This window comes from Pelophylax lessonae (genome assembly GCF_965119305.1).
Source record: "Pelophylax lessonae genome assembly, chromosome: 4".
Classification (NCBI taxonomy): Eukaryota; Metazoa; Chordata; class Amphibia; order Anura; family Ranidae; genus Pelophylax; species Pelophylax lessonae.
The window spans coordinates 203,267,378-203,280,855 of NC_138771.1; the positions used below are offsets into that span (position 1 = coordinate 203,267,378).

Genomic DNA, 13,478 nt, shown 5'->3' on the forward strand with positions numbered 1-13,478 from the left:
CTCTGGAAAGCATGGCGACAAAAGTTGATTTAGTCATGAAAAAGCCGAAAACAGCCGCTGCCTTGTCCATCTTTGGAGGTGTCCTTTTGAATCAGAGGTTGATGAGGTGGCCCCGGATGCTCTCCTTCCTGAGGGGTCATTCTCCTCACGGTCAGATGGTGAAGATGACCTGTCTTCTTTATCCGTAGGGTGGGAACATGCTTTAGTGGAAGCCCTGATTATTTCAGTAAGGGACACTTTAAAATTGGCTAATTAGCCCACGCCGGCAGAGACACGGGTGGCTTTTGGCTTTTCCCTTGTCCCGACATAGTATTGTATATGTATTGTGAATGACCGATGGTGGCGCATTAAGCATGTGTTAGTTGTGCCAAAACGCTTTAAACGCCGGTATCCTTTTTGCTGAAAAGGTCTCCAACCGTTTGGACGGTGCCACCTAAAGTGGACCATCCTGTCTCCAGATTAAACAAATCTACTCTTGTGCCTGTGGAAGATTCCTTGGTTTTTCTGTGGCCAGGTCTCGGGATCCTCTTGCCGACACCACAGACGCTTTGGTGACTTCTTGGAGACAGAATGGCCTTATTCATGCCTCCCTCCGCTCGTACTCCTGCCAAGGTTTCTTCGCCAGGTAGCGATGGAAGTCATTCCGGTTGTTCTGGTGGCACCAGACTGGCCTCCGCTATCTTGTTACGTAGACCTAGTAAAAATGGTTTAGACCCTCCATGGAGACTTCCTCTGCGGGAAGATCTGCTGTCTCAAGGACCGATCTCGAGTCCTGCTTTACGGTCGCTGGCTTTAACAGCTTGGCTGTTGAAAGCTAGGTGTTGAGGGATAGTCTGTCTGACTCGGCGATTCTTACTCTTTTGAAGGCCATGAAGTCGACTTCCATGAAGATCTGTCATCGCATGTGGAAATCGTACATTTCATGGTGTGAATCACTGCAGCTTGTTTTCTATAGCTAGGGTTTTGGCCTTTTTACAAAAAGGGGTTGAGCAGCGCTTGGTGTTGAGTACTATCAAGGGCCAGGTGTTGGCCTTAGCTGTGGAATAAGGGAATAATAACCGCGCTAAAGGAACAGATAAATTAGAACAGCAGCAACTTCAAGTGTGACCACACCCTAATAAATATTATACATATAAGTCGCGCTAAATATTAGATGGAGATGTGAAGTCCATAAAAGTCCAAAACAATATTATTGATAAATTCCAGGACCAAACTCCCTTAAGGGTATGTGCTTACCAGATGAAGGTAAGGAAAAGGCAGTCTCGCTGCGTGGAAACTTGTCACCTTGACAGTAGATCCAAGCTTCTATGATCGATCAACTCAGTGGACATGGGATCATGAAAAGCAAAAAAAGTACCGCAATAGCGTAAAACCCAACAAACAAATTGTGACTATCACCAAAGGTGTGGGTAAATGAAAATTGTGATGTGATATGACCTCCACCACAATAAATGAAATAAATAAATCATGCAAAAATATAGGGAAATTAGGGTGAATAACCCCTACCAGAGAGGTTAAGGGTTGATGCCTTGAGTGATTAATGTGTATCGGTTGGAGTAGCCTCTTACCAAACAGAAAAAATAATGACACAGTGAAGAAAACGTTGAAAAAAAGGTAATCGTGCTGAACCACCACCAGCTGAATTCGCCTCTTACCCTGGATAGATATAGATTAGCCAAAGTGCACTAAACAAATCCAGTGTACCACTCAGGAGCCAGCAATTTCACACCTGTGAGAGTTGCCTCTTACCACATATGAAGTTGTATCAAGCCTGTAGGGTAAATCAAGTGGCCAAAGACCGACCCCAAATTGAATCCAAGCCTGTGTGTATACGAATAACCAGGGGATCCGACCAGAGGTGTAGGTAACTGGGTCTCAGAAGTTTCAGCAATATAGGATATCACCATGGAAGGGATGGAGGGATGGAGGGATCAGGATTCAGGCACCATCTTTCCTCTTCTTGTTCCTGGTCTGCAAATTCTGTAGAATTTGCAGACCAGGAACAAGAAGAGGAAAGATGGTGCCTGAATCCTGATCCCTCCATCCCTCCATCCCTTCCATGGTGATATCCTATATTGCTGAAACTTCTGAGACCCAGTTACCTACACCTCTGGTCGGATCCCCTGGTTATTCGTATACACACAGGCTTGGATTCAATTTGGGGTCGGTCTTTGGCCACTTGATTTACCCTACAGGCTTGATACAACTTCATATGTGGTAAGAGGCAACTCTCACAGGTGTGAAATTGCTGGCTCCTGAGTGGTACACTGGATTTGTTTAGTGCACTTTGGCTAATCTATATCTATCCAGGGTAAGAGGCGAATTCAGCTGGTGGTGGTTCAGCACGATTACCTTTTTTTCAACGTTTTCTTCACTGTGTCATTATTTTTTCTGTTTGGTAAGAGGCTACTCCAACCGATACACATTAATCACTCAAGGCATCAACCCTTAACCTCTCTGGTAGGGGTTATTCACCCTAATTTCCCTATATTTTTGCATGATTTATTTATTTCATTTATTGTGGTGGAGGTCATATCACATCACAATTTTCATTTACCCACACCTTTGGTGATAGTCACAATTTGTTTGTTGGGTTTTACGCTATTGCGGTACTTTTTTTGCTTTTCATGATCCCATGTCCACTGAGTTGATCGATCATAGAAGCTTGGATCTACTGTCAAGGTGACAAGTTTCCACGCAGCGAGACTGCCTTTTCCTTACCTTCATCTGGTAAGCACATACCCTTAAGGGAGTTTGGTCCTGGAATTTATCAATAATATTGTTTTGGACTTTTATGGACTTCACATCTCCATCTAATATTTAGCGCGACTTATATGTATAATGTTGGCCTTAGCTGTTTGCTTCCAACTATCCGTTGGCCACTAATAGCTTGATTCACACTTTCATCCAGGGGGTGCGTCATCTGGCTCCTCCAAGGAGATCCTCGTCATCACTGTGGGATCTCAATCTGGTTTTCTCTGTTCTTCAAAAGCCTTCCTTTAAGAATATCCAGGAGATTTCTCTGCTTTCCTTGTCACTGAAGGTTGCCTTCCTAGTGGCTATTACTTCTGTTCAGAGTCTCTGAGTTGGCGGCGCTATCCTGTCATTCGCCTTATATAAAGTGGTCTTCTGGCCAAAACCGTCTTTTCTTCCTAAGGTGGTGTCAGATTTTCACCTTAATGAACACACCGTGTTGCCCTCCTTATGTCCTAAGCGTAAACATCCCATGGAAATTGGCTTGCACTCTCTGGATGGGGTTTGGGCGATAAGGGTTTATCTGACGGTTACTGAGTCCTTAAGGAAATCGGACTCTCTCTTTGTCCTTGCGGACGGTCCTCGCAAAGGTTTGGCTGCGTCCGCTGCGACCATTTTGAGATGGATCAGGCAGTCGGTTGTTCAGGCTTATTCACTCAAGGGTCAGGTTCCTCCTTTCCCTGTGAAGGCTCTTTCTACTAGAGTGCTGAGTGCTTCTTGGGCTTTTCGCCATCAGGCCTCGGTTGTACAGGTTTGTAAGGCAGCGACTTGGTCGTCTGTGCACACCAAATTTTACAAGGTGGATTTGTTGGCTTCCTCAGATGCCTTTTTTGGCTGCAAGGTTTTGCAGGCTGCTGTTTCATAAGTGGGTTTGTTTATTTTATTCTCTTAGGGGATCTTTACCTGGGTGAGCTCATGTTTTGGTTGAGCTTCATGGTACGCAGTTGGCTAGGTTTAGCCTTTGGAGTTTACATTACTTTCTGTTTGCGTTTTTTCCACCCCCTCATGCCTATACTGCTTTGGGACGTCCCACACAGCTCATGAAAATGAGGCTGCGTCTGTCAATGAACGATGGAGACAATACGATTTTTGTAGGATCTTACCGTAAAATCTTTTTCTCTGATGTCTATTGACAGACGCAGCACCCGCCTCTCTGATAGGGATGTTTTTTTTGTCTTCACTGCTTGCAACTATACTGATGTGCTGGGCTGTGTCTGTGAGGGTTATGTCTGGAGGGACAGTTCCTTGGGCATGTATATGTAAAAACTTTGTACTAACGTACTGCCTAGACTTCCTCTGCAGGTGGCAGCATAACCCCCACACAGCTCATGAAGATGAGGCTGCGTCTGTCAATGGACATCAGAGAAAAAGATTTTACGGTAAGATCTTACAAAAATCTTATTTTTACAGCGTTCACTGGGCACATTTGTTAGTAAATGTAATTATTTGTTTGGACCAAATTGGTCCAAACTAACTTTTTAATTGTGACAGCTGAAGTTTGGCTTTTAGACTCCAGATTTTTACAAACAATATCTATTGTGTCATACCTATATGTACAGTACTACTTTAATCTACTACTCTGCAATTTATCCTACCAGTAAGACACTTTTAACCCATACCGCTTATCTATACCCCTTCAATAAGGATTTTGAAGGGGTCGGCGCTGAGGGCCTGAGCCAGCCACTCCCACCCCCTGTTTGATTACAGTATCTCACAAAAGTGAGTACACCCTTCACAGTTTTGTAAATATTTTATTATATCTTTTCAGGTGACAACACTGAGTGTATAGCTTGTATAACTTTTATAACAGTGTACATTTGCTGTCCCCTCAAAAGAACGCAACACACAGCCATTCCGGTCTAAACCGCTGGCAGCAAAACTAAGTACACCCCTAAGTTAAAATGACCAAATTGGGCCCAAAGTGTCAATATTTTGTGTGGCCACAATTATTTTCCAGCACTGCCTAAACCCTCTTGGGCATGGAGTTCAGCAGAGCTTCACAGGTTGCCACTGGAGTCCCCTTCCATTCCTCCACTGCGACATCACAGAGCTGGTGGCATTGATGGCATTCATGGTTCCCTTAATGAACTGTAGCTCCCCAGTGCCAGCAGCACTCATGCAGCAACAATTTACAAAAATGTGAGGGGTGTACTCACTTTTGTGAGATACTGTGTATATGCTTTAACAATCGTTAGTTACATACCCAATACCATTGATCACACACATCTTATTGTGTTTTTCTACAGGACTTTATGCCGGTGTTAAGTTTTTTCTCATAGACTTTGTTTTCAAACGTTGCCCACGACTTCGAGACAAATATGACACTCCTTACATTATCTGGACAAACCTACCCACTGACCCACAGCTTAAAGAACGAACAAATGCAACTGTGTCAAGACGGGTAAGACTTGTGATATAGGATAAATGTTCTTTAGTTCTTTCTGTATAATTACAAGCATAAGATGCCAGTGCTCTTAAATCTAAAATAATTCACGATTCTAAAATCCAAAACCATTGTTTCTCAATTTTAGTAAGAAAAAAAATTAGCATAGTTAAAAGTATTTTGTCATGCTTACTAAAACCATTTTGAAAATTGCTTATTTGAGCCACTTAAGTTTAATTTAGTAAATCGGGACAAGTAACATTTCACACAGAATTCTGGGTAAAAAAGGCATTCATTTTGTGTACACAAATACATTTTGCATGTGACTTGGAAAATAGTGCATGCACTGTTTAGCCCATATTCTCCTCAACTCACAGGTATGGCATGATTCGTGCTTACATTTGTTTTGCTGCTCCTGTGCTTATTTTCATGCTTTATAATTGTATAAAATGCATGGGGGGAGTACTTGATAGTTTACTTTCAGATTGTAATTTACCATTATGTGTAAATGTATAGTGTAAAAACATTAGGCCATACACGTTATTTCTATGAAATACATGTCCTTTTTGTAAAACTATCTCCACTGAATGGTATCTAATTTATTAGCTTTTGGATACTTTTTGTTAATCTTTGCCAACTACTAAATCTATAGCCACCAAAATATTTTACGGTCTTAAAAAAAAAAAAAAAAAAAAAAAAAAAAAGGATTTAGAAAAATGAAAAACAAAGTATATATAAACCCAAGAGCAAAATGTGCTCATCAGTCCTTGGATGAGGTGTCTGCTTTCTTTTTTATTAGGTTAAGTTTATTTTCTGCCAGTACTAAAAATACCTGTTGATCCTGAAAGAATTAAATTTTCGCTGTAATTTTCTATGCACTGAACATAAATCCCAAGTGATATCCAGCTTCCCGATTCCCTCCTGTGATTTACAGGACACCTCCCCCAAGTGTTATGGAGAGGCGGAGGTGTTTAGCCTTGAGAGCAGAACAGGGTCACAACGCTACTCCTCATTAGATAAATATTGTGAATATTGTCACTCTAGGACAGAGAATCAGGACAGAGAATTAAGGAGGGGGGGGGGGGGGAGTTAAACTCGGCACACTATAGGCTAAATCAAGGTCAGAAAATAAATACAGGTTTGGTGTTACACCATTATGTAAGCAAATATTTACACCAAAAGACAAAAGCTGAATTTTGGACCCAACAATCACATTTAACAAATAATTCAAAAGTCACAAACCACAAATCCTCTGTCCAAATTTATCAAAAGCTAAATTCTATAACTTGTGTAAATATAAATGCACATTAAAAACAATAGTAAAATGTAACCACTTGCCGTCTGGGCAATTTTGACATTTCTCACATACATGGTAAAAAAAGCATTTCTCTTTCGTTCAGTGACGGACACAGCTGCATATGTTCTTTGACCCTTGGGTTATGCTGCTCTCCATAGGAGTAGGACACTAGGCGGAAAAGAAATGGACTACGCCTATAGGGTAGTCCTAGGGGGTTTACTCCCACTTCCTGCTATAGGACTAAAGTTTTCTTCTGCCTAGTCAGGAGAAGGGACCTAGTTCCTTGCTGTGATCTCTGGTCCTGGCGTTTTTCCTTTTTAAACTGAATTTTCTTTCTTTCATTATTTTCTGACTTACAATCAAGTCTGTTCCAGTGGAACTACAATAAACTACTAGACTGGGCAATGCACTGGATATCCTAGATTCTTACGGTCTTCCCAGTCCAGCCAGCGAGCGCGACCCTACCGCAGCTCCGCACTAGGTCGGCCACGACAGCTCCACTGGACAGGGGCTGGCCGGCGAGTTAGACGTCTTGCGAGGATTCATAGCCCTGCTCACGACCTGTGTCACAGCATACCTCTGGCTCGCAGGACCCCCATTCCAAGATGGTGCGGTGGTTTGCCTGGAGTGGTGCCTGATCGATTCCAAGGTGTGGTTAGTATTGCCCCCCCCCGCTCACCTGGTGAATCTGGGGGGGGGGGGATGCGGGACCCTCCCCGGGTTGGTTTGCCCGCCATGTGTCCTTCATTCCCAAATGGTGCCTCCCCCTCACTAGTGGGGTCGCCCTGCACAAAGACCCTCACCCCCCCTCCCCCGGGGTGGCCAGACTATTTTACTTTTTATTTACTCTTTGGGGGGAGGTACAGGATCTGCTATCGCAAGGAGTCATTGTACCAGTTCCAGAGTTGGAACGTTTTCAGGGGTTTTATTCGAACCTATTTACTGTCTCCAAGGAGGAAGGCAAGGCCCATCCAATCTTGGATCTCAAGGCCCTGAACCACTTTGTGCGGGTTCAAAAATTTCGGATGGAGTCCATTTGCACGGTGGATGCAACCCTTCATCAAGGGGATTTTCTGGTCTCTATTGATATCAAGGACGATTACCTTCATATCCCAATATGTCAGGCACTTCACTTTGCCATGGGCAAGAAGTACTATTAATTCGTGGTGTTACCCTTGGTCTCGTCTCCGCTTCTCGGGTGTTCACAAAAATTTTGGCCCCGGTGTTAGCTTTGCTCAGGCAGAGGGGGATCGTGGTACTGGGGTACCTGGAGGATCTCCTCTGACTGTCTTGAAAGACGATTTGGACATCACTGTGTGAGCCTTGCATGAGTTCGGCTGGACACTGAATTTTCAGAAATCAGCTCTGACTCGATCCAACAAACAGGACTACCTGGGTCTGACTCTGGATTCAGCCTCAGCCCGGGTGTTTCTTTGAGACAAAAATTCTGAAGTTTCAGCATGCGATTCGGCTCCTGTTATCCAACCGGCAGTCATCTCTCAGGATTTGCATGCAAGTGCTGGGCTTGATATCTCCACCTTCGAGGCAGTTCCGTTTTTTGCTCAGTTCCATACCAGAACTCTGCAAAAGGGGATTCTTGCCAAATGGGACAAGAGCCGGGGTAGGAGGGGATACTTGATATGGTGGCTCTGCTCCCCGGCGCTTCAACAGGGAAAATCCTTTCTTCCCCTGTATTGGACGGTGGGTACCATGGATGCTAGCCTGTCTGGGTGGGAAGGTGTCTTGGGCAAAGATCTAGCTCAAGGGGCTTGAACTTGGAAGGAGTCCAGTCTGCCAGTCAATGACCTGGAGAGTCGGGCGATCAGGCTTTGCCTGTTCCTGTTCCTCTGGAGGTAGCCAGCATTCTAAGGTGGGCAGAACTGTTTGTTCCAGCCCTCTCCGCCATACACATTCCGGGGGGGGGGGGGGATTGGCAGGGAGATGACCTCAGTTCCAAAAAACAATAAGGTGTAACCACCCTTCTCCTGCGCTTGGTATCCAAGCCTGTCGACCACACACCTCACGGGACTGACAACTGGTTTCTCAGATGGCTAAGGTCTTGCTGCCCATATCGGACTGGGGTAGTCCACCGGTACTAGAAGCAAAGAAAACAAGAAAGGGCGCACCGACCTAGCGCATTATCCTCAATAAAAGGCTTTATTTATGTAACATTAAAAATGGCTACTCACAGACGTCGATAAAAGTATATCGTATCAAGCTAGATTGCTCAACTGTCCGGGTTTAGTCCATATAATCGTCCATGACCGATGAGATGACTGACGCATTTCGAGGCCTAGCCTCTTACCTCAGTTGGCAGGTGTTGGACTATGGGGAATGGTCCCTTCATCCGGGGGTGTTTTATCAGCTGTGTCTCCGGTGGGGCATCCCCGAGGTGGATCTGTTGGCATCTCGGCTCAACAGAAAGGTGCAGAGGTTTTTGGCTTGGTCAGGGAATCCTCTGGCGGATGCCACAGATGTGCTGGTGGCCCTGCGGGGTCAGTATCGTCTGATTTACGCCTTCCCTCCTCTCAAGCTTCTGCCAAGACTTCTACGCAGGATCGAGTCAAAAGGGATTCTGCTCATCTTAGTGGCTCCAGACTGGCCTCACCGGGCTTGGTAGTCCCATCTGGTGCAGCTGGTCACCAACGTTCCTTGGCAGCTTCCTCTCAGGGAATATCTGCTGTCCCAAGGACCAATCTTCCATCCTGCTTTACAGTCACTGGCTTTGATGGCTTGGCTGTTGAACACCAGGTGGTGAAGGATAAGGGTTTATCTAAGTCAGTGATTCCTACACTGTCCAAAGCTAGGAAATCTCCCTCTTGGAAGATCTACCATTGTATGTAGAAGATGTACATTGCGTGGTGTGAGTCTCTTGGGGTTGGTCCTCCTTCTTGGTTGAAATTGGCAATTAAGTACCATCAAGGGCAAGGGGTCAGATTTGAGGGTCTTCTTCCAATGACCTTTTGCCACACACTCCCCGGTGCGTACCTTTCTTCAGGGTGTCCGACATTTGGTTCATCCAGTGTGGGCTCCGTTGCCACCTGGGGATCCTAATTTGGTGCTTTCAGCTCTACTGAAGCCTCACTTTGAAAATATTCAGGAGATTCCCCTGCTTATGCTGTCCAAGAAGGTGGGCTCTTTAGTGGCTATCGCCTCTACACACAGGGTGTCACAACTGACGGCATTATCCTGTGCTTCACCTTACCTGATGATTCACAGGGATAAGATGGTTCTTCGTCCCTGTCTGTTCCTTCCAAAGGTTGTCTCTGATTTTCATTTGAATGAAGACATTGTGTTGCCTTCCCTGTGTCCCAGGACTAAATATCCGAATGACATTGCCTTGGATTTAGTCCGGGCAATTGGGGTATACCTGGCAGCTATGGAGTCTTTCAGGTAGTCAGACTCTTTGTGCTCATGGATGGACCTCGAAAAGGGTTGTCCGCTTCCTCTGCGTCCTTTTCCAGCTGGATCAGACAGACAGTGGTTGAGTCCCTTTTCCATCAGGGGTCAGGTTTCACCTTTCCTTGTCAAGGTGCACTCTACTAGGGCGTTTAGTGCCTCCTGGGCTTTCCGTCATCAAGCGTCAGTGACGCAGGTTTGCAAGGCGGCCACCTGGTCCTCGGTACACACTTTGGGCTCTTTCACACGGGCGTTGCGATCAGATCCACCTGTCAGATTTTTAGGTGGATCTGATTGGATGCCCCATTCAGCCCTATGGAGCAGCGGATGTCAGCGGTGACATGTCCGCTGACACTCGCTGCCATCCACATCCGATCCTGTCCGTGAAATGTGCCACTAGTGTCGTTTGCCTTAAAGAGGTCTCTAAAACAATCCTGTATGCTATACCTAGCAGAAATAAGCTTAGATGTAGTGAGTATGGCAGTTTATTGAAAAATATACCTGTCAGAACTGTACTTAATAAAAGCTCCAAAACTGGTGGATCATAAAGTTGTAAAAGATGTGTAGCAGTATGCAACCCTCTACTGTGAGACAATACGTGGCAGCCATATGGCAACACCCAGTCAAACTACAATATACAATGGAAATAAAAGTCTACATACCCCTGTAAAATTGCCAGGTATTTAGGATGTAAAAAAAAAAAAAATCGGACCAAGATTAATCACTTTTACAATTTGTTGATGTGACTTATTATCTGTGCAGTTCAATTAAAAACAAACTAAAATCTTTAAAGGGGGGAAAAAAGATAAAAAAGAAAACTTACAATAACGTGGTTTTATAAATATGCACTAATACTAACACTTTGTTGAAGCACCTTTTAATTTTATGGCAGCATTCAGTCTTTTGAGGTCTATTAGCATGGCAAATCTTGCCTTGGGAATCTTTGCCCACTCTTCCCTTCATAAGTACCCCAAATAAAATTGGATTCAGGTCCAGGCTCTGGCTGGGCAACTCAACAACTATGATTTTATTGATCTAGTGCTTACAAAGCATCAAAATTATCTCATTGTTGGGAGGTATCAATCAGGAGAAAGGTACAAAAAAAATTCCAGGTCATTAAATATGCCATAGAACAGAGTGAAGCCAAGAGGCCGACAGCAGCATTAAAGGCACTGCAGGAATTTCTGGCAAGTACTTTTGTGTACTACATGTGACAACAGTCTCCTGTTTTCTTCATATGTATGGGCTGTGGGGTAGGATGGTAAGATGGGAGCTTTTTCTTACTAACAAAAACCTCCTCGCTACATTTTCCAAAAACCTACATTCAATTTTGCCAAAAATGTGGGTATGGTCTGATGAGACCAAGATTAAACTTTTTTGCTATAATTTCAAAAAGTATGCTTGGGGCAAAACCAACACTGAACAAAACCAAAAATCATCTTACCCACAGTGTAGCATGGTTGTTTTTCTGGAAACTGAAGATTTGGTCAAGCTGGAGGAATTCATGAACCATTCCAAATTTCATTAGTGAATTTCGGCACAAAATCTTCAGGCCTCTACTAAAAAGCTGATGAGGAATTTCACCTTTTAAGCATGTCAATAACCCAAAGCATGCCTTCAAATCAACAAAATAAATTGCTCCACTAGAAGAAGATCAAAGTTTTTGAATGGCCCAGCCAGAGCCCTGACCTTGAAATTAGTTTAAGGATGTGCATGTAGAAGATTTTTATTTGTTCCCCTTTAAAGATTTCAGTCTGTTTTTTTAATTGACTTGCACAGATTATAAGTCACAATAAATATAGGAAAATTCAGAAGTGATTTGTCTTAGTCAAATATTTTTTTAAAACTTAAAACCTGGCAATTTTACAGTGATGTGTAGACTTTTTATATTCACATCTCTAAATCTAGAGAAGGGAAAAGCCCAGTATAAAATATATACCTTCAACCCTATCAAATGCAGAACCAGTGCAGCTAAACGGTGAGTCCAAATAACCAACTGCTGTCCTGATGGCCCGTGCTTGTGACACAAACCATCTTTATGATTAGGGCAGAATAATTATAAATTTGTGAACCATTACATAGACATATAGGCTTTCTGTAAAATTCAGTGCCCTGCAAAAGATCTCAACCATAGTTCAATGAGTCCTATGAGTATGTATAGAACAAATCCAAAGATGTGAGTGGTGTCCAAACATGCCATTTTTAAACAAAATAAATGCAAGTATAACCTAGTTAAAGAGCCAAACATATTTTATTATGTCATTCTTTCAATGTCAAGGAACAGCTCCGCATTAGAGCACCAGGTAACATGTGCAGCAATAGCATAAGACTGATTCACACATTGTGCAGCTCAGACAGCAAAAACATACAGCTATTGCCTCTCGTGTGCAAAAAATTCACACAGATGGTATACTTCCACAGTGTCCTGATGTCCAAAATTGAGGCCTATCCTGATCTTTTGGAATTCTAGCAGGTTCCTTGGCTGGTCTTTTGGAAACAATAAGTATACGATCTTGAACACTTTGCACACTGGAGGCATGATTTGGATGATATTTTGCATGTCTAAGCTGGACTATGTGTAGGGCCCCTGGAGCAAGTTTCATTTTTGAGAGCATATCACTTCATGTGTCTGGTATATACTTTTGCAGAAGGCATAGACAAAAAAGGTAGAATATTGTCCATACACTATCATTTAGAATTTTTACTTGACTTGGGTTTTAATTCGAATGGTACAATTACCTGTTGGATGTTCATATCAGTAGCAGGAAAGTTTTTTTTGTTTTTTTTTTTGTCTAAGCCCAGGCGACATTTTGTAATGGTATTTAAAATTCATGAGAGAGATGCCTCAGAAAAGATAAGGGGGTATAGGTGCGTCTGAAAAAAGAATATCATCACAAAGTCAATTTTGTTCAGTCATTTAATTTAAAAAGTGAAACTCCTATACAATGCTCAAAAAAAAAAAAAAAAAATTGAAAACACATCAGATCTTAATGGGATAAAATATCATGCTGAATATCTATTCTGATACGGACAGGGTAATGTGTTTGGAATGAAAGGATGCCACATCGTTTGAGGGCAATTAAAATGATCAACCTACAGAGGGCTGAATTCAGACACCTCAAAAATCAAATTGATAATTAATGCTGCAGGCTGGTTCATTTTGCTGAAATCTAATTGCAGCAACTCAAAATGGTACTCAGTAGTTTGTATGGCCCCCACGTGCTTGTATGCATGTCTGACAACGTCGGGACATGCTCCTAATGAGACAACGGATGGTGTCTTGGGATATTTCCTCCCAGATCTGGACCAGGGCATCACTAAGCTCTTGAACAGACTGAGGTGCAACCTGGTGGCATCGGATAACCAAAACATAATGTCCCTCAGGTGTTCTATTGGATTTAGGCCAGGCAAGCATGGGGGCCATTCAATAGTATCAGTTCCTTTATCTTCCAGGAACTGGCTGCCTGGTCTCGCCACATCAGCCTGGGCATTGACCTGCCCCAGGAGTAACCTAGGACTCATTGCACCAGGGTAGGGTCTGACAATGGATCCAAGGATTTCATCCCAATACCTAATGGTAGTCAGGGTGCCATTGTCTAGCCTGTAGAGGTCTGTGCATCCCTCCATTGATATGCCTCCCCAGAT

The 13,478-nt window shown here is 43.5% G+C and overlaps 1 protein-coding gene across 3 annotated transcripts in view; it reads left to right on the forward strand.

The window, feature by feature from the left end:
• Positions 1–13,478, forward strand: part of GRAMD4 (GRAM domain containing 4) — a 396,610-nt gene that overhangs the window by 320,765 nt on the left and 62,367 nt on the right. For all 3 annotated transcript variants that reach the window (XM_082253353.1, XM_082253354.1, XM_082253355.1), the window contains one exon: positions 5,001–5,155. In XM_082253353.1, coding sequence (XP_082109479.1) covers positions 5,001–5,155 — 155 coding nt within the window. The remainder of the gene's footprint in view (positions 1–5,000; positions 5,156–13,478) is intronic.